Consider the following 22,635-nt stretch of genomic DNA (forward strand, 5'->3'; position numbering starts at 1 on the left):
CGCCCAAAAAACCCGATAGGGATTTGATGGGTACTCATAGGGGAGTGTTCTTGGCGGCTTGATTCCTGTGTAGAGCAACACAGAGACAAATATCCCCCGTATAGACTGAACAAACTGTTGGGGCAAGTGCTGTTAGCGAGCACCTCTGAAGGCCGGCACGGCGCACGAAGAGGGTGGGTGGTCAGCACCACGCCCGACAGCCTTTGTCTCCCCAGTGGCGACGTTTACACACCGCGCCAGGTAGTCAATTGAGGCTGAGTCGACCTACGTGAGGCCCAGGCACCGATTTCAATATAATCGTCGCCGGTGTTGGCCCTGAGCGGCAAATCGAACTCGGTCTGCCGGGTTCGTAGCGCGGCGGCGCTCACCGCTGTCCCACCGCTCCCCACGCACCCCCCCTTAGACGCGAGCACGAATCGACGAAAGCAGAGCGATGCACACAAAGAAGGGAGCGACACACACCTTCACGAGCATCGTTATCCTTAGCTTACATTTATTTGTATTGTGTTCGGGGTTGAGTGGGAGTTCCGGAGATTTCATTGGGGGTGCATGTTTGCTCACAAGGCCCCTACTCCCACCCTGCTTGAACTCCATACATGGGGAGGGGGGAGTCTTGCAAGGGATGATCGATCGCCGCACATCTTATATATATAAAACAACCTAGGGTAGCCATCGACTGTCAGCTCAGACTGCGTGCGAATTCTGCACAAAGCGAATGTCCTAGCAAACATTGAAATGTACAGACCACATAATACACAGCGCACCTCACGATAACAATTGGAATTCGGTTTCTCTGTTTTTTTTTTGCGTGTCTCGTTTTGAACACCTTTTCACACTTTTTTATCTTTTTGTCATACCTAGCATTTACGTGACATTTCCTTTGTGTGTATTGCGTGGTTGTTTTTTTTTTTTTGCACGTCTGACAGCATTGAGGCCGACAGAGATGCACGGTGGTCCGCTCAGCACGAGCGGACCACCGTGCTTGCAACACGACCGGGCCAACGATGAGCACACCACGCTCAGTGGCGGGTCAGCTCGAACCCTGGAGCCATGTCCCTCATCGCGGATGCTGACAACGAGGCAATGTGGTGTGCCAGGTTGAGGTCAGCAAGCGTCCGCGTGCCGGCGTTCTTGTGCGCGCGCTCGTGGTTGCGTGAAGCGGGGGTGCTTTGCAGTGCTTGAGCGCATTGCGCTGCGCGTATGGCGACCTGCGTCCGAATGGCCACCGTGCCCGGTGGCAATTATCATTCGCCATCCGAATATTTATTGGATCCCACTGTCAATCAAGCTATTCTGTTGGCCATTAGGGCTCTAACCAATTTCTTCCCGCACGATTCAGTGGGTTACTCGTCTCAGGGTAGCGATACCATTATATTATCTTCGAATGGTTAGCACCTCTTGGGGCTGCAGGGCTTACGCGAATTTAGTAACTACAAGAAGAAGAAGAAGAGGAAGAAGAAGAGGAAGAGGAAGAATAAGAAGAGGAAGAAGAAGAAGAAGAAGAAGAGGAAGAAGAAGAAAAAACGTAATACGCGATTCGATGTAGGTATCTATCGCAAGCATAAACATCGACATACATCAATCGATGTAAAGTTATTCACACCGAATGCCCAAACAAACCCCATCACTTGTGCCGTGCTAGCCTAAATAGGCGCTCGTTCACAGAGCGCTCGTCCCTACAGCCCTATGAAACCAAACAGGTGAATGAACGGATGGGTCACCTGCGTGATTTTCTTTTGCAACACAGAACATAGTTTTGACACCACCTCAGTAAAGAATCCCACGTTCGGAGGGCTAGCGACATCGAAAAGACAAAAGTAACACAACGTCGCCTTTTTACCATCTCACAACGATATTACAGAACTGCCCGGACATCATCCCCATTCGCCCAGCGTCCACATTCCCATAGAGAAAAACAAAACAACACAACATAGACGCAGCAGCCCGCAACACGACCAGCCGTTGGCTGTGTTCGTTGACATGCTGCACACGCACACACGGGCACGCGCGCTGATGCACGCGCACGCGTGCACGCGAGACACCGCAACACACACACAAAGCTGAACCCGCGCTACGCTCAACTACTCATCTGTGCTTCATTTTTTTTGTATCTGTACAGTTAATACGTCTAACTTGTAAATATTTTCTCCCGGCCATTTGTCCACAACCTCTCGGTGTGTGTATAATATATAATTATTTTTTTTAATATACGTATACTTTTCATTATTATTATCATATTTAATATATAATCTAATTGTATCTTACCCCGCTGGCCGAGTTTTGACCAGCAGAAATTGTGCAAGGTATTATTTTTAAGCAAAGACCCAGAAAGGCAGTTAAAGAGTGTGGTGTTTGCTCCTAAGGCCCTTTAAGTGGGCTCGAGTCCATACGTTCATATGCCTTGTGCTTTGTACACGAAAGGGTGATCGCAGTTAATCGACAAAGGCCCACACTACTACAAGCCTCATCCTGTCGTTTGCCGCAAGCATTGCCCGTAGCTCTATTCAGAGAGCATGTGAGTTTGAGATATGCATTTTCTATTGGGGGGAGAGAGGGGTGTCTAGCTATCCGTCTCGCTCCTCGTATGCGTGGAGTTTCTCCGGGCACTCTGGGTTGTCCTCCCACGTGCACAATTACATGAGAATGCAATTTTATTGGTCAAAATAAGCGAAGGTCGGAGCCAACTGAACGCGAGTCCTGTGACCCGCTGAAGCTGCGTTGGTGGCACTCATCTTTGTTGGGGGCCCTGAGCCGGTCGGTGGTCGAAATTCCACATTCCCATGGTAGGAGGCGGATTGTCCAAATGACCCGATGGACTTCTCAAAAGAAGCGGTACTTTTTGTCCTCGTTAAATAATTAAAACGAGCCCCAATATGAACGAGGAAAATCGGTTCGTGCCATCGGTGAGGTTTCACTCAGGCGGAGAGAGTCGCGCCGCTTGCTGTGATCACAGCTTACTCGCCGCGCGAGTCGTGGACACACCCGTCCGCTAGGTGCCACGCTACATCAGCAGATTCAGATTGTCGTTTCCTTTTGAATGGTCGATAACATTACGCATGAAATAAATAAAAAAAATAGGGAGTAGAGGGAAAGAGAGAGGGAGTAAACAAACACGGGGTTTCTTTTCTTATCGCAGGTGACACTTTCAAATTAACTCGCATAGTTCTCAGCGGCCCTTGCTCAAATAAAAATCACACAATACCTTTCAGAGATTAAAAAAAAATGGTAACAGTCACAACAGTTTTTTGCCCTAAATTTAGTCATAAGCTGCGTTTGCAGGAACACACTGTGCATTGAAGTCGAGTTTGGCGATGAGCTGATCACGAGTGGAGCTGCAACAATGTATCGATTCATACTCAAATCAGTTTTTCCAACCGTGCATCCAATCACGTTGTATGTAATGGGTCCATGTGATTTCCACAGCCACCAGAGGTCGCTCTATTGAATGGATATGAATCTTGATAATTGTCCGGATCGTTTGGCCCTCAACGACTTTCTAAGTTCAGCTTCAGCTCCCACGAGCGATGCCATTAACTGTCGTGTCGTGGTGATATTTAAGAATAAAATGTGTAAAAATGTTACCTTCTCTTTTTTATTTTCCCAAATTAATTACATCTTGTGTGTAATAGTTTCGTTTCTACTGTTATCCTAAATTGCACCATTACAGCAGTGTTGTTGATTATTTGTAAAACAATTGGCATAAATGGGAAATCATAAATTCGTGCTCAATTTTATGCATGCATTGATAGTTAAATCGATTTTACGTAATGAATCAACACATTGTTATTGAACAAAATAATGCATCGGCCACTATTTGCCTGTAAATTACACAAAACCATCTCACCCGACTTTTCACAAAAACAAGCGTTTTAATGTCCCCGTGTGACTCTGTGGCTGCTTGAAGAAGACGCCTTCACTGGAATGGATTCTTTAATTTCTCATTAAAATATAAGGTGGGTTATTTATGCAGCTAGGCCACCAACTGCGTGAAGATTTGTGCTCAATAATATTAAGTATCGGCTTACCGCGCAAACGGAGTTCAATGTTTAGCCAGGGGTATTTCTCACGTCGTGTTTCAGCTTGGAATGCTTGGCAGCCCTATTCGCGGTAAGCTATGGAGCGTTTCGAAATCAAAAAGGCTCGAGTCATTGATTGGGTATCAAACATTTAACACCAAATGTCAGAGCACGGTTGCATCTTACACAAACTCGAGCATATCGAATGTAACTTGATCACGTACACCTACACCCCACAACGGCAAATTCACAATACAACTGCCAATGGCTTTAATGGATGTAAACCAGAACGAGGCTGTAATTACAATAGAGATTGCATTGTGAACAAATGCCCAATTAATCAGAAGACTAGTAGTACGGAACGAGGGTAATTTAAACTAACACGAATGCAGTCATTAAGCACGTGTTGCTAACAGAATTGTTTTTTTGTTGTGTTTAGTTCGTTGTCCTTCCCCAGCACCTCCTATTAGCACGGTTGGCTACGTGCGGTACGAAAGAAGTTCAACGTACAGTATATACAGAACCAAAATCATGTTCTGCTACACAAACAACCATGGCTCGTTATTCACAGCCATTGCTGATAAACTGTCGAACTCATCACCCACAACCGTCGCCTTCTCTGCGCAACTACGATTGTTAACGTTCAGTCCCAACGTCAACTCCTCGCTAGTCTTGGACCTGCGGTGGCGATTGGCGAATGGGTTCGTGACAGGTCGACGTCTTTCAGTCGAAGGCATTTGGACGAGGCCAGTGCCAGATCCTCGTTCCTCTCTCGCGTCGGCTCATCGGCCAGGCTTCTCACCTCAACGCTGGGTGGATCAAAACAAAACAGTGACGTGCCTTCACCCCTTCAGGAAGTTTGCACGGTATCAAATGTTATCAGAGGGTTATTTCCGAGGTTACAATATGTATGGAACAATTTTCCTAACCTCACCATTTTATGCAATGTCAGGATTTGATTCCAGATTAATTTATCCCTCATTTAGATAAATCATCAGCATCACTTTTCTTGTACATTCTTTTTGCACTGTGTCAAGGTGTTCCATCAGCCTAAATGTATCACTTGAATTGAATTTCCATGTGATTGGATAAAAAAAATTGGGCGTGGAGTGGTGGTGCAGTTGTTAGCTCACTGGGCTATGAATCTGGCGTTCTGAGTTTGATTCCTGTCAATGGCTAACGTCAGTGACGAATGATATCTGCACCGGTCCTGGGCCCCACCCACTTCACCAACCTGCACTGACCAGCGTGGTGAAGTATGGTCCAACAACTCCCGTGGGCGATGCGGCGGTGTGGAGATGCCTTCGTCCAGCAGTGGATAGACCAAGGGCTGTATAATTATTGTTTCTTACAAGCATGTATTGTGATTGTAATAACTCATATTAACCCTCTGATGCTTAATGTCCACTCTAGTGGACTGCTATGCTTTAATACGAATGCTATGAAAGTATAATGACATTTCTTCAACACATTCGGGGGCTTTTATTTTACTCACAGACTCACAATAAACCAAAATTAATTTTTCTTAAGGGGGGTTTTTGCGTTTGATAATTCATCCGAGCGTGAAGCGATTACTTGTAACATGCCTACAAGAAATGGACAGGCCCTTTTGTCAGTTGCCACTAACAAAGGTATCGCTCTGATCCGGTCACTTCACGGCAGAACAAGTTGAATTCAAAGTCGGAATCATCGTGACCAATGTTGTGCCTCGGGCTTGCTTCCTGCCTCCTGCCAGCCCCCCCCCCCCCCCCCCCCCAGAGGATGCACAGTCAGCAGACAACCTCAAGCGGTTGTGGTCTGTGAGTGTCCAAACATCTGGATTAAAGCCGTCACTCTCCCACCTGATCCTCTCCCACCGGATCCACCCGGGATTAATGCCACTGCGTAACGGCAGCCAAGTTGCCACCGACGCCTCAAATGCGTTGGGTCCATCTGTCACTTGTGCTGCTGTCTCAGTTATTTGCTCACCAGATGTGTAAGCATTTGCGGCTTGCAGTTGTGGTCCATCAACCCGAGTGTGTGCAATGTGTGCTTCAGTAAAAACAGTGACTTCATTAGGTCGTGCTGCTTTCACAAGATGATCCCCCCCTCCCCCCCCAAAAAAAAAGGTGGGGCATTACTGACAGCTTTTATGAACACTTGACAGGAAAACCACTTCAGTCATTGTACGGCTGGAGAAAAAAAAAACCATTAAAGTCATATTATACAAATGAAAATGATGGAAAATAAAGGCACAATTTACATCCGAAACAAAAAAAGTTAAAGACTGTATTTCATTCTGTCTTACAGTCGTCTGCTCATAAAATATCAACAAATAATAATAATAGAATGCAACACCGAATATCAAATCGCAAATGATGGCAAACACAATATAAAAACGAAAGAAGCCACGTAAGTGCAAACGTTGATTGGCTGATTGTCCGTGGAGCTCTGCGCTCAAACAGGCGACACGAACGCTAAACCCTAAACACGCGGCAGCAGCAGCAGCAGCCTCGCACGGTGGCACTCGGACTAAAGCGGAAAACCCCGTCGAGAAACAACACAGACATCACCTCCACACGGCAGAGCAAAAGATACAACACAGGGCCGGTGCCTGGGAATTATTCAATTTGTCTTCCCACCTTCTATTTCTTTAATTTTCTGCTGTCGCTGCTAGGATATTTTCATTTACAAGTCAGTTTGAATCTTCAGCATCTGCTCCATGGTTCTCTTAATGTCAACCCCCCGCCCCCCGTGATTCGTTGACGATGATGTTGTTGCTGCAGCGTCAAACGAGGTGAGTTTTCTGATGCCGCAGCTTGAAACCTCTCACCACCACCCACCACCCATGGAAAGTTCCCAATGCAAAGCCTGTGGCGGTTTAGTTTGGGGCACATCATAGCTGAAGCTTGGGGGGGGTGGTCGTTCATAGTCACGTGCGAATGCTTTTGAAGACTTGGCGTGAAGAACCCAATAATGGTCATCGCCTTCGCTGGGTTTGCGTTTGTGTTTTTTCTTTCCCTTGCGCTGCACTAACCGAAGACTTCCAGCACGCAAAATACTTCCCCCTCCAAGGCCCCTCCACTTGCTTTCTTCTCTCGCCCCCACTCCCCGGTGCCACCCGGTGTCACACACACAAACTCCCCGCACTGCCCCACGCTTGTTCCTTCCCCAGGCGCAACTCCCACGTGCCATTTAAGAAGGTCCGAAGCTCGTGAACGTAACTCTGTGGAGCCCTCCCATCTTCACCGACCGGCAACCGTTGAGCCATCGTCCCCAGTGAAGTTCTCCTGTGCTTCCAAAATGCAGTTGATAAGTAGAGTCCCTGAAGCTTTCAATGCGATGTGGCTAGCAACGGTGAGAACTCGAGCGAGACTGCTGGGCCGAGGGCTGATGGCCTTAATTGGGGTCGGAAAGGCAGAAGGACGGCAGTTCCAAAGTAAAGCCGTGCGGGGAGATGAGGAGGAGAATGAGGAAAGATTCTGTTCTGCAGCGAGGCAGTAGGAAGCAGCGCGGTTGAGAAGAGCAAGGCCAGGCGTGGAAGACCTCGTCCTCAACTCTGAGGTGGCATCACGGCATGCAGCTCCTAAGAGCGATGATGACCTTGACAGTGGCGTTAGGAGTGAGACAATGAAGTGACGTGCCAGTGAAAAAGACTGTTCTGGTAAATTCCTCCATGACGCTGCTCCTCGGGAGGCCTCGCCAGGGGTCGTGGGAGAGGTTTGGTGCCAGCAGGAACGAGGCGCAAGCGGCAATACAAGGCCCGAATTTTGACGGCGCTCGTTCGCTTCGTGAGGGCGCACAAGAAGCCCCCCCCCCCCCCGCCCGCTCCCCCCCCATCAAACTTCAGGCCCGTCCGTGTCTCTTCCCTCTTTCGTTGCACCTCGTTTCACGAGCGGCCCTCTGCCTCTATGGGCTTCACGGTGACGGGACGTGAACGGTGAGAGTCGACCGGAGAGCGAGCGGAGACAAGGGGCTTCAGAGAGAACGTCCAGCAAAACGACGCAGCGAGTCCGAAAGGAAGAACTGGATAAAATGATAGGGGGCGAGAGGAGCAAATTCATTCACGCTCACAGCGAAAGCTCCAGGGGCAAGATTTGGGGGCAACTGTGGTGCGGGAGTGAGGTCAGGGGTGAGGTCTTGGGTGAGGTCAGGGATCAGGTCAGTGGTGAGGTTAGGGGTGAGGTCAGGGTTGGAGGGAAGGGGAGGTGGGGCCGGACGGGGTGCGGTGGGGTGTGGCGGTGGTGAGGGGCAGGTGGAATGTGGTGGTGGTGGAACTTCCTTCGCGGGGCCATTTGCTGCGTGGCACAGGGAGGCACCCAACCGGCTCCGTTACTCCAGCATGGCGTCCAGCTCGTCGGCAAGATCGTCAAACATGGTCCCGATGTCGTCCAGAATGCTGCCCGTAGATTTGTGCTCTCCCGAGGCGACACTGTGCACGGGTGCATGCGCGCACACAGACAAACACATCGGCGTGAGTTTCAACGTTTTGCTGTGGGTTTAGACAAGTCGTCACGTCTTTTACAATGCGGTCTCTTTAAAGAAATCTTTAAAATTATTGTTGACCGATAAAATTGTGATTGTGTGTGTGCCTGCTTGTATGTGTACAGTGAGGGAAAAAAGTATTTGATCCCCTGCTGATTTTGTACGTTTGCCCACTGACAAAGAAATATATCAGTCTATAATTTTAATGGTAGGTTTATTTGAACAGTGAGAGACAGAATAACAACAAAAAAATCCAGAAAAACACACGTCAAAAATGTTATAATTGATTTGCATTTTAATGAGGGAAATAAGTATTTGACCCCTCTGCAAAACAGACTTAGTACTTGGTGGCAAAACCCTTGCTGGCAATCACAGAGGTCAGACGTTTCTTGTAGTTGGCCACCAGGTTTGCACACATCTCAGGAGGGATTTTGTCCCACTCCTCTTTGCAGACCTTCTCCAAGTCATTAAGGTTTCGAGGCTGACGTTTGGCAACTCGAACCTTCAGCTCCCCCCACAGATTTTCTATGGGATTAAGGTCTGGAGACTGGCTAGGCCACCAGGACCTTAATGTGCTTCTTCTTGAGCCACTCCTTTGTTGCCTTGGCCGTGTGTTTTGGGTCATTGTCATGCTGGAATATCCATCCACGACCCATTTTCAATGCCCTGGCTGAGGGAAGGAGGTTCTCACCCAAGATTTGACGGTATATGGCCCCGTCCATCGTCCCTTTGATGCGGTGAAGTTGTCCTGTCCCCTTAGCAGAAAAAACACCCCCAAAGCATAATGTTTCCACCTCCATGTTTGACGGTGGGGATGGTGTTCTTGGGGTCATAGGCAGCATTCCTCCTCCTCCAAACACGGCAAGTTGAGTTGATGCCAAAGAGCTCCATTTTGGTCTCATCTGACCACAACACTTTCACCCAGTTGTCCTCTGAATCATTCAGATGTTCCTTGGCAAACTTCAGACGGGCATGTATATGTGCATTCTTGAGCAGGGGGACCTTGCGGGCGCTGCAGGATTTCAGTCCTTCACGGCATAGTGTGTTACCAATTGTTTTCTTGGTGACTATGGTCCCAGCTGCCTTGAGATCATTGACAAGATCCTCCCGTGTAGTTCTGGGCTGATTCCTCACCGTTCTCATGATCATTGCAACTCCACGAAGTGAGATCTTGCATGGAGCCCCAGGCCGAGGGAGATTGACAGTTATTTTGTGTTTCTTCCATTCGTGAATAATCGCACCAACTGTTGTCACCTTCTCACCAAGCTGCTTGGCAATGATCTTGTAGCCCATTCCAGCCTTGTGTAGGTCTACAATCTTGTCCCTGACATCCTTGGATAACTCTTTGGTCTTGGCCATGGTGGAGAGTTTGGAATCTGATTGATTACTTCTGTGGACAGGTGTCTTTTATACAGGTAACAAGCTGAGATTAGGAGCACTCCCTTTAAAAATGTGCTCCTAATCTCAGCTCATTACCTGTATAAAAGACACCTGGGAGTCATAAATCTTTCTGATTGAGAGGGGGTCAAATACTTATTTCCCTCATTAAAATGCAAATCAATTTATAACATTTTTGACATGCGTTTTTCTGGATTTTGTTGTTGTTATTCTCTCTCACTGTTCAAATAAACCTACCATTAAAATTATAGACTGATCATTTCTTTGTCAGTGGGCAAACGTACAAAATCAGCAGGGGATCAAATACTTTTTTCCCTCACTTTATGTGTGAGCGTGATCACGGAGTGCGCTGTCCCATGAACCTGGCTACACAAGTTCGATTCCTGCTCACGGCCAAGACCAATGACAATTATTTGAATCGGTCTTGGGCCTCCCCTAGGTGGACTCAGGCTCAAATGAGTACCTGGTGCAGCCACCTTTGCCTCCCTAGTTGCAAAACTAGGGAGGCAAAGGCAAGTGTCCCGGTGACAGGCAGTGGCCGTACATCTGAGTTGTTGTGCATGGTGTAGTGTGTGAACATCAGCACCAGAGATCCAAGGGCATGACGTCAACCACACCACCACGCGTTCACGTGTGTGTGTACACTTGCACGCAGCCAACATCGGTGACAAACGGGTCCTGCGCCTTTCCCGAGGTCAAATGAGCCCTAAGTACCTGGTGCAGTGTTTGGGGAGACCAACGTGGCAGAGGACAGTGCTGGCAACCCACGACAATACCGGCTTGCTAGCAGCACTGCCCCAACAGCCTACTGAAAGGCTGCACTGTGGATCTTTGTCTGGCTGTTGTGTGTATGTGTGTGCAAGCGTTGGGCTCACTCTGGTCTCTGCAGCTGTTCAATGCGCTCCTCTAGGGAAGGGGCGTCCCGAGACAGCTCGGGTCTGCTTGGAGTCTTGCCGGAATGGTTGGCTTCACCTGGGGCGCAAGGAGACACCACCACCACCACCATCCATCCATCAGTGTAAGTGACACCCAGCAAATTAATAGCTTCAATCATAAGCCCTCGTGTTGCATTTGTGCCCTGCAGTGTTCCCCTAAACTAACATGACCGTTATCATTCGGGTTAGTTAGGTGGCCGGGTAGCTCAAGGGTCTCTGCTGAGGTTCTTAGTTCGAATCTGGGCTTCATCTGCCCGTGATGAAACAGTGTTCCCAAGTGTAGCGAGTTGGTTACCAATGACCGCAGTAAGATTATTCCATGAGATTGTTCACCTAGTTTGTTGTCGAAGAGACCTCTGTGAAAGTGGACGGCAGTTAGAACGTTGCAGGTTTCGTGGCCTCTGAACGAAGGCGAGGGCACTGTGTCTCCACCACCGCTCGCCACCATGGCGGCCGCTGTGCTTGAACCACAAACCTCTGCAACAGGCGTCAACCGCGCTGTCGCTCGACCACGCCTGTTCTACATCAGCCGATGAATCGCTCCGCCTCTATCACAGGAACGCACGCGTACCTGTGCCTTCCCTGGCCGATGGCTGCTGCGCCAAGTCCCCGGGGGCCAACTTGGTGGCGACGGCGGCGGCGTCCCGTGGGTTTTCCGACGGTGCGGTGGCAGTGACGGCGGCGGTGGCGGCGGCGGCTCCATCGCCACCGCTCCCCATCCTCGCCCTCGCCCCGTCATCGGCGGTCGCCCGCGCGCCGCTCTTCCCCGGCTCGGCGCCGACCTCCGCGGCTCTCCCGGCCTCGGCGTCGGCCGCCGCCGCTTCCCCTTCCCTCGCCGGTTTTGCCGGCGCCCGCGGCGGCGGCGTCTCGGCGGCGGCGGGCGGGCTGCGCGGAGCCGCCGCGGACGGGACCGCCTGTCCCGCTCGAGCCGGGCTGGACGCCGCCGACGGGGGGCTGCTGGACGAGCTCAGCGGGGGTTTGTTGGGCGACGGAGAGGCGCCGGTGCCACCACTCGCGGATGACGGCTGTTGCTGCTCCTGCTGTTGTTGTTGTTGTTGTTGTTTCTGCTGCTGCTGTGGTTGCTGCTGCTGCTGTTGTTGTTGCTGTGGTTGCTGCTGCTGTCCCGCTGGTACTGATTGGTGGGTGCCAGCAGACCAGCCAGTCACTCCCGCTCTCAAGGCTAGCGGAGGTTTGGGGGCCACTGGAGGTGGTACACCTTTTCTCCGAAACTCTACAATGAAGATAACAGCAACGGTAAGGTCATCATGATTTTTTGCTACGGATGTTAATTGCATTTGTGCTCTGCAGCTCTCTGCTGTGTGTTTGAGTTGTACGACGAGTTGTTAATTAAAATAACAATTATTGTGTTGTCGTTAGGAATTACTTGATTACAATTACGTGTGTGTGTGGGTGTGTTTGAATTAGGCAATGGTGTAATTAGCTCGCTGCCCTGCAGATTATTAAATGCTCAAAACTTGCGTGCCTTTGCCCCCTTTTTTATTTTAGCATTACACTCCACATGCTAATGCATTTTCTGCGTTTAGTACACAACACTGAAGGCAATGTAGAATTTTAGTCTGACCTTGCCCTATGAGTAGGGCATGTCTAGCGAACCAATACCATTCACAGACCGTGTGCGTCAGTAGCAGGGCTTATGTAATTAAACCACAGTCTTACAAAAGATCGCATCTGAATTGTCCCCCAACTAATACGAATATAAATCATGCAAAAATAGGCGTGAATGACTTTTTTTATGGAGTTAATATTTTAACGCCATTGTAATGTAATTAAGAATTTTGTTCGAGAAAGGAAATCACATTTCCCGGCAGAATCCTGTTGAAAAAAGACCTTTACTCTTTGAAAAAAGAGTAAAGGTCTTCTTACAAAATTCTAAAAAGAGAAAAAAATTGAATGTTTAAAATCCCTGGAATCAGAAAATGGATGAGGAATGATTATAAACGAGCGAGGCCCGGCCTCTCCATCAGTTTCACGGCCCCCACCAACCCAAGGGCACTCACCTGGGCTGGCGAGGAGCAACGTCTTTTTGGGCGGCGCCGGCGGCCCCAGCCTCTTGAGCGCGTGCGACGCCAGCGCCGGTTTCGGCGACAGCGGCGGCTTGGGCGGCCGCCCTCCCCCGGCCTCCGCGCCGTGCCTCCCGGCCTCCGCGCCGGCTGCCCCCAGCAGGTCGGCGGCGCGGGCCACGGGCGACCCGGCGGCCGCCGCCGCATGACTAGCCAGCGCCGAGTCGGTGCGCGCGCCGCTCATGTGCGGCGGCGGCGGCGTCGTCGTCGTCGCGGCCTCTGCCCCGGCGCCGGCCTCGGCGATCGTGTACGGCCGCTGCCGCGCCGGCTTCCCGCCGCTCATCGCCGAGCGATCGACGGCGCAGTCCGCCAGCGCTCGCTCCACGACCTCGCCTCCCCCGCTGGAGGATTTCCTCGCCCGCAGCAGCTGCTGCTGCTGCTGCTGAGGCTGCTCCCTCTGGTCCTTGGACTTGGGCCTGCGTTTGACCGTGTCCGACTCGATGAGATAGAACTCCGGCAGGCCCGCACACTCCGACTCCGAGTCGGGAGAGCCCGCGGCGAGCTCCTCCGCCTGTCCCCCCACGGCGGGCGGTGGCGCACCGCGCTCCGTCTCGGCGAACGCGGCGGACCCGTCCCCGTCCCCGTCGCCGGCGGCTGCGGCAGCGGCGGCGTCGTCGTCGTCGTCCTCGCTGGGCTTGGGCTTGGGCCGCTGCTTGATGGTGAGGTTCCCCTCCTCGGCGAAGGGGATGCACTCAGAGGAGCTGTTCTGCGACGAGGCGGGCGATCGCTCGGCGAGTGCCGCGGGGCCGCCCAGCGATGCCGCCACCGCCGTCTCCTCCTCCTCCGTGTCCGACTTAGCCTCGTCCTTGTGCTGCTGCTGCTGCAATGCTTCTTTAATTGGTGATGTTTCCTTGAGCGAGTGCGACCTGGAGTCGCTGAGCGTGCGCTTTCGGCTGCCACCACCGTCGGAAGGTGATGGCGCGACGGTCGCAGCGGCGGTGCCGACGACGCCGGCGGCGGCGGCGACGTGGTTGTTGGGCTCGTCGATGCTCAGGCTGGCGGTGGGCAGCGGCTTGATAGCGTGCATCAGGCTCAGTGTATCCTCGCTGTCCACACTCGAGCGCGACGAGAGCCGGCTGACGCGAGGCAGCGTCGCCGTCTCGTACGGCGGAGGCCGGTCGCCCGACCTCTCCCTGCGCACGCTGACCGCCTTGGCCCTGTGCCGTTGCTGCTGCTGCTGCTGCTGCTCCGCGTCCGAGCCGCCATCCCTCGCCACGAGCGGCCGAGCGATGGCAACGGGCGGCATGGCCGACGCCGCCGCCGCCGCCGGGGATGGCTTGTCCACCCTGAGCGGCTTCTGCAGGAGCCCCGGCCTCAACCCCCGGCCGCGCCCGCCCAGCGACGTCATCTCCAGCTTGGCGGCGATGCTGCGCACGCTGCCGGCGCTCGCCGTCTCGATGCCGCTGTCCTCGCTCGCATCGGCCGCTGCTGCCGCCGGGCCGTCGGCCTCCCCACGCGGCGCGATCATCGCGACGGCCTCCGCGGCCCGGTCGCGATCGAACGCGTCGCCGAACTGCGTGCTCGTGATGGCCGAGCTGTAGCGCTTGGGCGGCGGCGGCGGCGGCCCCTTCTTCTTGGGCCGCACGGCGAACGACTGACTCCGGTTCACGTTGCGGTCAACCGTGCCTCCCCCGACGCCGCCGACGCCGATACCGACGCCGCCGCCGCCGCCGCCGCCGCACTGTCCCGCCCGCGCCGACTGGCTGCGGCTCACCCGCTGCTGCTGCTGGTGCAGCGCGGCCGTCGCCAGGTCCAGGCAGTGCGCCTGCTGCTCGCCGAGCAGCTGGTCGGACGGCTCCGCCACGCCCGCCCGCCACCCGCCCTCGGCACCGCCCAGCTCCTCCTCGGCGCCCTGCGCCGGCAGCCGCAGCAGGGGCAGCGCCTGGGCGCCGGGCGGCGGCGGCAGCGGCGGCGGCGGCGGCGGCTGCGGCTGGGGCTGGGCGAGCCTCCCCGTGGCCACGAGCGCCACGCCGCCCTCCAGGTGCTGCGCGGGGACGTACGCGAAGCCCTTGCGCGTGGGCGACTGCGGCAGCGAGCGCTGCGACTGCAGGCGCGGCGCGGCGGCCCCCGACGCCGGCGGCGGGGTCTGCGGCCGCTCGGGGGAGCAGAGGCCGAGCTGCGCGCCGCCCGTGGCCGCCCGCACGAGCGGCGAGGCCGGGCGGGAGCGGGTGGGTGTCTGCGGCGGCGTGAAGGCCTTGTACGGCGACGCGCCGCCTCCGCCGCCTCCGCCGCCTCCGCCGCAGCTCCGCGGCTTGCCCTGCATGCCCGTCGACTTTCCGCCGGGGAGCGTCGCCGACGAAGACGACGGAGACGACGGAGGATCCTCGGGGAGGGCGCCCTCCGTGCCGGAGCGGCCCACGCGGGGGCTGCTCGCCCTTCGGGCGCCGCCCGCGCGGCCCGACCGCCCGTCCTGGCTCTCGCCGCTGTCCTGGCTCGCGGAGGCGAGGCGGACCCTGCGCGGAGGGCGGCGCTCGGGGGAGTTGGCGTCGCCCGACGCGGCTCGCTCGGCTCGCTGCAACTCCAGCAGCTTGCGCACGGCCAACATCAGCTTCTTCTGGTGGCCTAGCGGCGGGCGGGCAGGCAGGTAGCCGGGTGGGGGCAGGCGAGACGGTGGCGGCGTGCGCCTCGGGTTATTGGCCAAGAAGGGTGGCCGATTCACATTCAACAACAGTGCAAAATGCGAGATTTGTTTATTTGCCGCTCATGCGCGTGCCGTTGTCCCGACTGCAGGCCGGTGGTTATACTACGTGGACTGCGTCAAGCGCAGACAAAACGACGAAACGACGGGTGGAGGAGACCGACGGACGTTTAGACAGATGGTGACAAAGTCAGGGAAAATGGCAGACACGCAATGTCTTCTTTTTTTTCCGATTTGCAATGAGCTCAAAGAGCGAAAACGACCCAGGGGTGCCAGGATCCACGAAAGAGCGGCAAGGCAGCCACACGGTGAGGTGGTGCCAAAAATGCCCAAGCGCTGAGTTCCTCTATATATCAGGGTGTTATCAGTAAATTAATAAGTGTTCACATTTCGGAGAAAACCGGAGCACCCGCAGGAAACCCACGCGCGCATGGTGGAACACTCTCTCATTCAGACGGAACAGCTGGGACTGCACGTGTTTGCCGTACTTCTGGCGAGCCAGGGTATAGCAACACGTTGATGCCCACGGGAAGGAGTTTGACAACATCGGTGTGATTCACCGACCCTCGCTTCCACCGTGCTGGATTACGGACCACGTGCATAAACAAACACGGACGGTGAAGCAAACGCATACGATTGACAGACATTGATTTGGATGGAGGATACACATAGTTTGGGTAGATATAGAGCCATGCAGGCTTGCGGGTACTCTGCGGGTATAGGGAACACACATCGCTTGCTGACGAAAAGACAGATGGTAAGACAAGCAGGTGAAGAGATGGACATACAGACGGATGGACAGACAGACTAATACACAGGCAGAGGGAAAGACAAGCTGAAGTGTAAGTGCAAGAGGCACCTAGCTTAGTGATACCGATCTCCTGCAGGTCCTCCCAAGTAATGTCCGTAATGAACTCCACGCTGTCATAGCCGCTCTCCACCAGCAGTCGTTGATACTGAGACAGCCCGATCATGGAGAGCCACTCTCCCAGCTCCGCCTGTAATGGAGACCACAGGCCTTACAGCCCCGCAACCTACAACACCTGGCAAGCACTGCTGGTGTTTGCCCATCCTGTGTTCGACTTTCCTTGGTTTCTGAGATCCCACGAGATCAGACGCAATCGGGTGATTCGGTCGATTGGCACGGTTGGCTATGTGCGGTGCGAAAGAAGTTAAACATACACACGTACATGAGAGACAGAGCGAGCGGGAGAGCGAGGGCACAGTCCGCATCGATTTCACCCCACGTCTTTAAATTCACGCAGGCCATTTAGGCCAACATCCCCGCCCCAGGCCTGGCTCCGGCTCAGGTGAGCTGCTTCTGAGCATGGTCCCAAGCATTTCCACGAGAGCTGAGCCCCCAAGCCCAGGGTTTGAGCCGCTCGCTCGTGCGTCTTTTGAAGCCACTGAAGAGGCTCCAGCCTCAGCCGAGCCAGAGCAGAGCTGCAACCGAGAATACGGCCCCATGGCAGTGGCAGCGTTTTGGAACGACCTTGTTTCAAACCCTTAATATCGTAAATTTTCCTTCAGACAAAAAATATATATCCTGCAGCAGTCACATTTGCAAATATTATTTGTAACTTTGGTCACTGCCTGTTTTTGAATCGATAGTTCAATGTTAATGTGCCATTTTAGTGAGGGACTGTGTGGTGTTATCTTGGTGTTGTCTGGGTCTGTTTTGTTGTTGTTCTTGCTGCCTTGCCCAATATTGATAAATCTAACTTACGTAATAAATGTACGTATTATTTATAATTAGTGACTTGTCTCTATTTTGCACTCCTATCGTGTTTTTTTTTATTGTTTGCTGTTGTAACTCGCGGACCTGCCCATAATGGATATCTCTGAAAAAGATTTTCAGAGCTCATCGGATTCTTCTTGCAGTCTAAATAAAGATTCTGATTCTGAATCTCCCTTAACCGCACAGCATTAAAATTTTCAGCTAACATGCATTGGAACTACACTCCCCACAGCCTCGATACACCCACCCCACCTTTAGGCTGGCATAAAACTAATCAATCTGTTCATTAATTCATCAGGACGAGTCACCCGACCTTGCTCGCTTAAGCATAACTGTAATAGGGAATCAATATTGCAATCGCGTGTCTCTGTTATTCGATTTGTGGTCTTGGCAGTTTAGAGCGAGGTACGACACTATCACCTCGTCATCCGGTTCCCGTAGGTTTTTTTTTGCTGCCAAGGGCTTTCTCTTTGAATCTAAAGGCACCCCTGTACAACGCAGCCTCAATCATAGCGGACTAGAGATGCAACAGCTCCTCTCCCACCCGACGCAATTCAACGAAACCGGCGCAGCGTAGGGCGACCCCTTCTCGGTTGACTGAAGTGGTCTGGTCGCGTCACGAGAAATGGGAAAGGGGAGAAAGGAATCAGAAGAGAGGAGAGGAGTGTGGAATGGCGCTGCCAAGAAGACGAGACGGGGTGAGGTTGGGAGGGGAAGGGATCAAAGAAGACACGGATGCATGCTCATGGGTTGATTCGTGGTTGGGAACCGCCTGGACTTGATTCAAAGAATGTAAGAATTGGATCGCTTCATACGACACCGCGCATGGGTGCCGTGAAGTCATTTGATTCAAGAATACGCATTCTGCTGGCTCGTTTGCATTGTGTGTGTCATTTGTTCTGCGTTGCGTTTACTTTTTTTCCAATACCGTGAATAGCAACATTTGCATATAATTTACAGAAATAGCAAAGTGCACGCACTTGCCTGCATCACTTTAAGCACATATGCACTACAAGCAGAACAATCGATTGCTTTGGTCTTCCCCCCCCCCCCACCTTCAATTGTATTCCCATTGTACCATCGGCATTAATTTCACGAGACAAACGATCCATTCAGTGGTCTGGCACAGCAGTAGCCGTGCATATCCTATCCCTTCTTCCACCTGCATATCCCCCTTCTCCCGCCTGCATATCCCCCTTCTCCCACCTGCATATCCTATCCCTTCTCCCACCTGCATATCCCCCTTCTCCCACCTGCCTATCCCCCTTCTCCCACCTGCCTATCCCCCTTCTCCCACCTGCTGACAGAAGGAGATTTCACAGAACTACTTCTGAGCTCCCGTCAAGCGACCGCTTATGCGGCTGCACCTTCCGACGAGCCTGCAATCCTGTAACTCTGCCATGTCTCACACCTTCCACAAGCGCTGCTTGTTGCTGGCCGCTCAGGAACTGTGCTCAGAAACCATGGCAAAAAACAATAATCACAGAATCGCAAAGGAGGCGCTGTGATGGCAAGATATGAACTATCTCGCTTTGTATACAGGAGGTCGTGGGTTCGATCCCGACCCTGACGCCTGCTGCTGTATATTTGGAGTTTGCATGTCTCTCTCTCTCTCCGTGGTGAGATGTTAACTACCTCGCCTGGTGTACAGGAGGTCGTGGGTTCGATCCCGACCCTGACGCCTGCTGCTGTACATTTGAGTTTGCGTGTCTCTCTCTCCGTGGTGAGATGTTAACTACCTCGCCTGGTGTACAGGAGGTCGTGAGTTCGATCCCGACTCTGACGCCTGCTGCTGTATATTTGGAGTTTGCGTGTCTCTCTCCGTTGGTCGCGTGGATTTCTCATTCGGGTCCTCCAGATTGTATCTCCGCATTTTCAATCAACGCGCGTTTTAGAGTATCTGGCTGCGCTAAATTGGCACGTGATAAGCCGCATTGTTGAGCTGTCATTTGTGACCAGGTCGCTTCTGAAAGAAAGCTCTATAGATCAGTGGGCCTTACCTGGTAAAAAAATATAAAAATGGATAGTTTTGTAATTCTAGGCTGCGATTCCACCATCACGCGCTCAGTCACGCTCCGATTTTGAAACAGGACCAAGATGTGTTTATCACTGATGAAAACATAATGCGTGGCGGGGATTTCCATTGCATGCTGTTTCTTATTACCCTACATTATTATTATTCCAAAGGAATATTTACGAGTATGCTAAGCCCCTTAATTAAAAAAAAAAACAATCATTTAAGCAGAGCAATGATAAAATTAAATAACGTGGTGTTACACGCGCGTGGATTCTAATTAATAAAATATATTGTAAATATTTTATAACTAGGCATAAGTATATTACCCGGCCAGCAAAGATATTAAATAATGCACGATACAAATAACGTATGATAACAATCCATAATCAAAATTACAAATTCAACTCCATAATCAAAACATGAGGGTGAAGCTAACATTCCAAGCATTTCCTGGTCGTCCGTCTGTTACGAATCACACTAACGTTCTTTCCACACATGGCACATCCAGGTTTCACCCCCTCCCACCCCCTACCCCTGCTCCAGCTCAGAAATTATAAGAAGGAGGATCGAGCAGAAGTTTTTGGCCAAAGTTAAAAGTTGTCCGCGAGCTCGTCTCAGCTCAATCACAGAAAACGCGACAACGATGTTGATCAACGACGAATTGAAAGCAACGCTCACAACAATACCTCAGTTTTGTCGATGCGAAGGTCAACATCTTTCCCTCGCGTGGATTCCCTGTCTCGGCAAGTTCGCGAAAAGCATCCGTGGAAAAAAATCCACCGCTTTCCCGGAGGGCGTGCGTCTGGCGATCCGTGAATATCGCGCGACCGCAAATGCGAAGAACTGTGTGTGCGAACGTGCGCTTGGGCGTCCGCGGAGCGTAATGGGCAGCGGAGCAGAGATCCCGGCTTCTCTCCCCTCTTGCCCGTGGCTTGCGAAAAGAAAGAGCACAAAAGGCTGGCTGTGTCGCGACCCAGGCTCGGCCCGGCCTATCATGTGACAGACCAACAACAAAAAAACCCGGCAACAACAAAAAAAAGAACCGCTCCCCACCCCTTAAAGAACTCCACCACCACCACCACCCCGCTTTGTGATTAAATAAAAAAACACACACTTTACATATGCAGCCCCCAACCCCACGATGATTCCTTATGGGCCCCCAGTAATGACGATGTCCCCGCCTCCTCCCACGCCACTCAGAATTCTCTGCTCCCCGGCACAGCACTCGCAGCGTGTGAAGTGCTAAAAGGGCGACGTGTCGCGCGACAGATCCGAACACGGGCCACCGTCCACCCCCTGCCGATCCCGTTGTTGTAGGACGCAAGGCGGGCGTCGAGCGTACGTCTAGCCCACCATACACTCGATGCAACTGCTGGTGTCACAAATGTGCACACACACACACACATCGAAAATCCCAATTCACGTGTCCACGCACAAATACAGTATACAAATATCCTTGATGTGTAGCCTTAGAGACTGCTGGAGCAAGTGCTAAACTAAACTTTTTATTTGACTAGGTAAGGTGCACTGAGCTGTATAGCTCTTTTTTTGAGAAGTGACCTGGACACAAATGATATTTCAACGAAGTGGCTTATCACGTGCTAATTTATAGCAGCCAAATAGTCGAAACGCACGTTGATTATAAACTGGAGGGGACCCGGAGAACGTGCAAACTCCCAATATACAGGTGTCAGGGTCAGGATCGAACCCATGACCTCCTGTATACCAGTTCCATACTGTACACCTATACATAACATCTACACATGCACATCCACAAAGACAAATACCCACTGTATAGCCTTAACAGACTGTTGGGGCAAGTGCTGTTAGCGAGCACCTTTGAAGGCCGGAACAGCACATGAGGGGTGGGTGGCCTACACCACGCCCGACCGCCTTTGTCTCCCCAGTGGCGATGTTTACACACCGCACCAGGTACTCATTTGAAGCATTGTCCACCTAGGGGAGGCCCAGGACCGGTTCAGATAATCGTCACTGGTGTTGGCCTTGAGCGGGAATCAAACTCGGGTCGCCGAGTTTGTAGCACAGCACGCTAACCGCTACACCACCGCTCCCCCTTCTACGCTACAACACACACAAACACATGCGCACGCACACGCGTACGTACGCACGCGCACACACACACGCACTCCAGCTGAGCTCTCATCCCATCACCCAGCGGGCCCCCAGCGTCCACAGCTCCTTGCCCTCTCCGGGGACCACTGTGCTCAACAGCCTCATCCTCACGAGCCACCCACCAGAACCCCCACCACCCACCCCGGCCACATGCTCGGCACCCTTTCAGGTTCCCCCCCTTGCCACAACCCCCATGCACGACCCACACGCGTTACGCTCCAAAGGCCGTGATCGCACGCCCTCTCCTTCCTCCCCCCAACGCCACGTCTCAATCTCCAAGGCCCCCTATTCATTGGTACGTCACGATGTATTTTTGTCCGAGTTCACTTTACGGATTGTTTTTTTCGTGTCATCCTTTGCTTCACAGTGCAAGTTAATTACGTCCGGTGCATTTTTAACTCAATCCATTTTTAGGGTGGCTGATAATGCTATTTATTGCCATGTTGTCTGTCCATCTGTCCATATGTGCATCCATCTGGTCAAGGGCACACTGAAAATGCCTTTTATGAAAACCACAAAATCCACGAACCAGTTGAGGTGTAAGCTACTCCACGGTCTACCAATACCAGTGTCCAAAGCTGCTTAGGTTTCAGGCAAAAAAAACCATATTTTTGTAAATTTCGAAGAATGCTTGTACGCATAACTGTAACGTGATGGCATTCGGCTATGAGAATGCTGAAACGAACGTAAGACCAAGAGATGTACTGATGAATCATCACATGCCTGCATAAAATTGATCCCTACGCTCATGACACACGCATAGAATCACGTGTAATAAATCTATTTATTTTCGATTGCCATTTTCCATCTGTTCAAATAAGTGGGCTTGGGCAGGACGCCGTCGCTAGAGGGAATGACGACGATTGGGCACGGATAACGACCCGATTCCTGAGTATGCAGCCAATGGAGGAAAACGCTCAAAAAGGTTAATCCTTTGCGGAGATGGAGCAATGAGATCGGCTTGTGAGCAGGTGCTGGGTGGATTGCTGCATCCCGGGACTGTGAGGGATGTCGACAATTTTGGGGGAGCCTTTATCCGGCAGTGGATTGATCATGGCTGATAATGTTGATACGTCACATTCAATTTGTTCTCTTGGCCTCTGCAAACACTAAATATGCTCCAATGCACCGCAACGTTACAAAATGACCAATGCTTTCATCGAATAATGGGGGTGTATGAACCTACAAGGGTGGTGCATTGTCACATTCCTCGTC

The 22,635-nt window shown here is 52.4% G+C and overlaps 1 protein-coding gene across 5 annotated transcripts in view; it reads right to left on the reverse strand.

Annotated features, from left to right (window-relative positions):
- Positions 1–463: 463 nt before the first annotated feature.
- Positions 464–22,635, reverse strand: part of LOC116946079 (caskin-1-like) — a 153,461-nt gene continuing 131,289 nt past the window's right edge. For all 5 annotated transcript variants that reach the window (XM_076069829.1, XM_076069828.1, XM_076069827.1 and 2 more), the window contains 5 exons: positions 16,392–16,530; positions 12,832–15,456; positions 11,385–12,044; positions 10,754–10,850; positions 464–8,427 (listed from right to left, as the gene is read on the reverse strand). In XM_076069829.1, the coding sequence (XP_075925944.1) occupies positions 8,328–8,427; positions 10,754–10,850; positions 11,385–12,044; positions 12,832–15,456; positions 16,392–16,530 (3,621 nt within the window). In that variant the 3' untranslated portion in view covers positions 464–8,327. The remainder of the gene's footprint in view (positions 8,428–10,753; positions 10,851–11,384; positions 12,045–12,831; positions 15,457–16,391; positions 16,531–22,635) is intronic.

The sequence above is a fragment of the Petromyzon marinus genome, chromosome 26, assembly GCF_048934315.1.
Source record: "Petromyzon marinus isolate PM22_M1 ecotype Great Lakes invasive population chromosome 26, UKy_Petmar_22M1.pri1.0, whole genome shotgun sequence".
Classification (NCBI taxonomy): domain Eukaryota; kingdom Metazoa; phylum Chordata; class Hyperoartia; order Petromyzontiformes; family Petromyzontidae; genus Petromyzon; species Petromyzon marinus.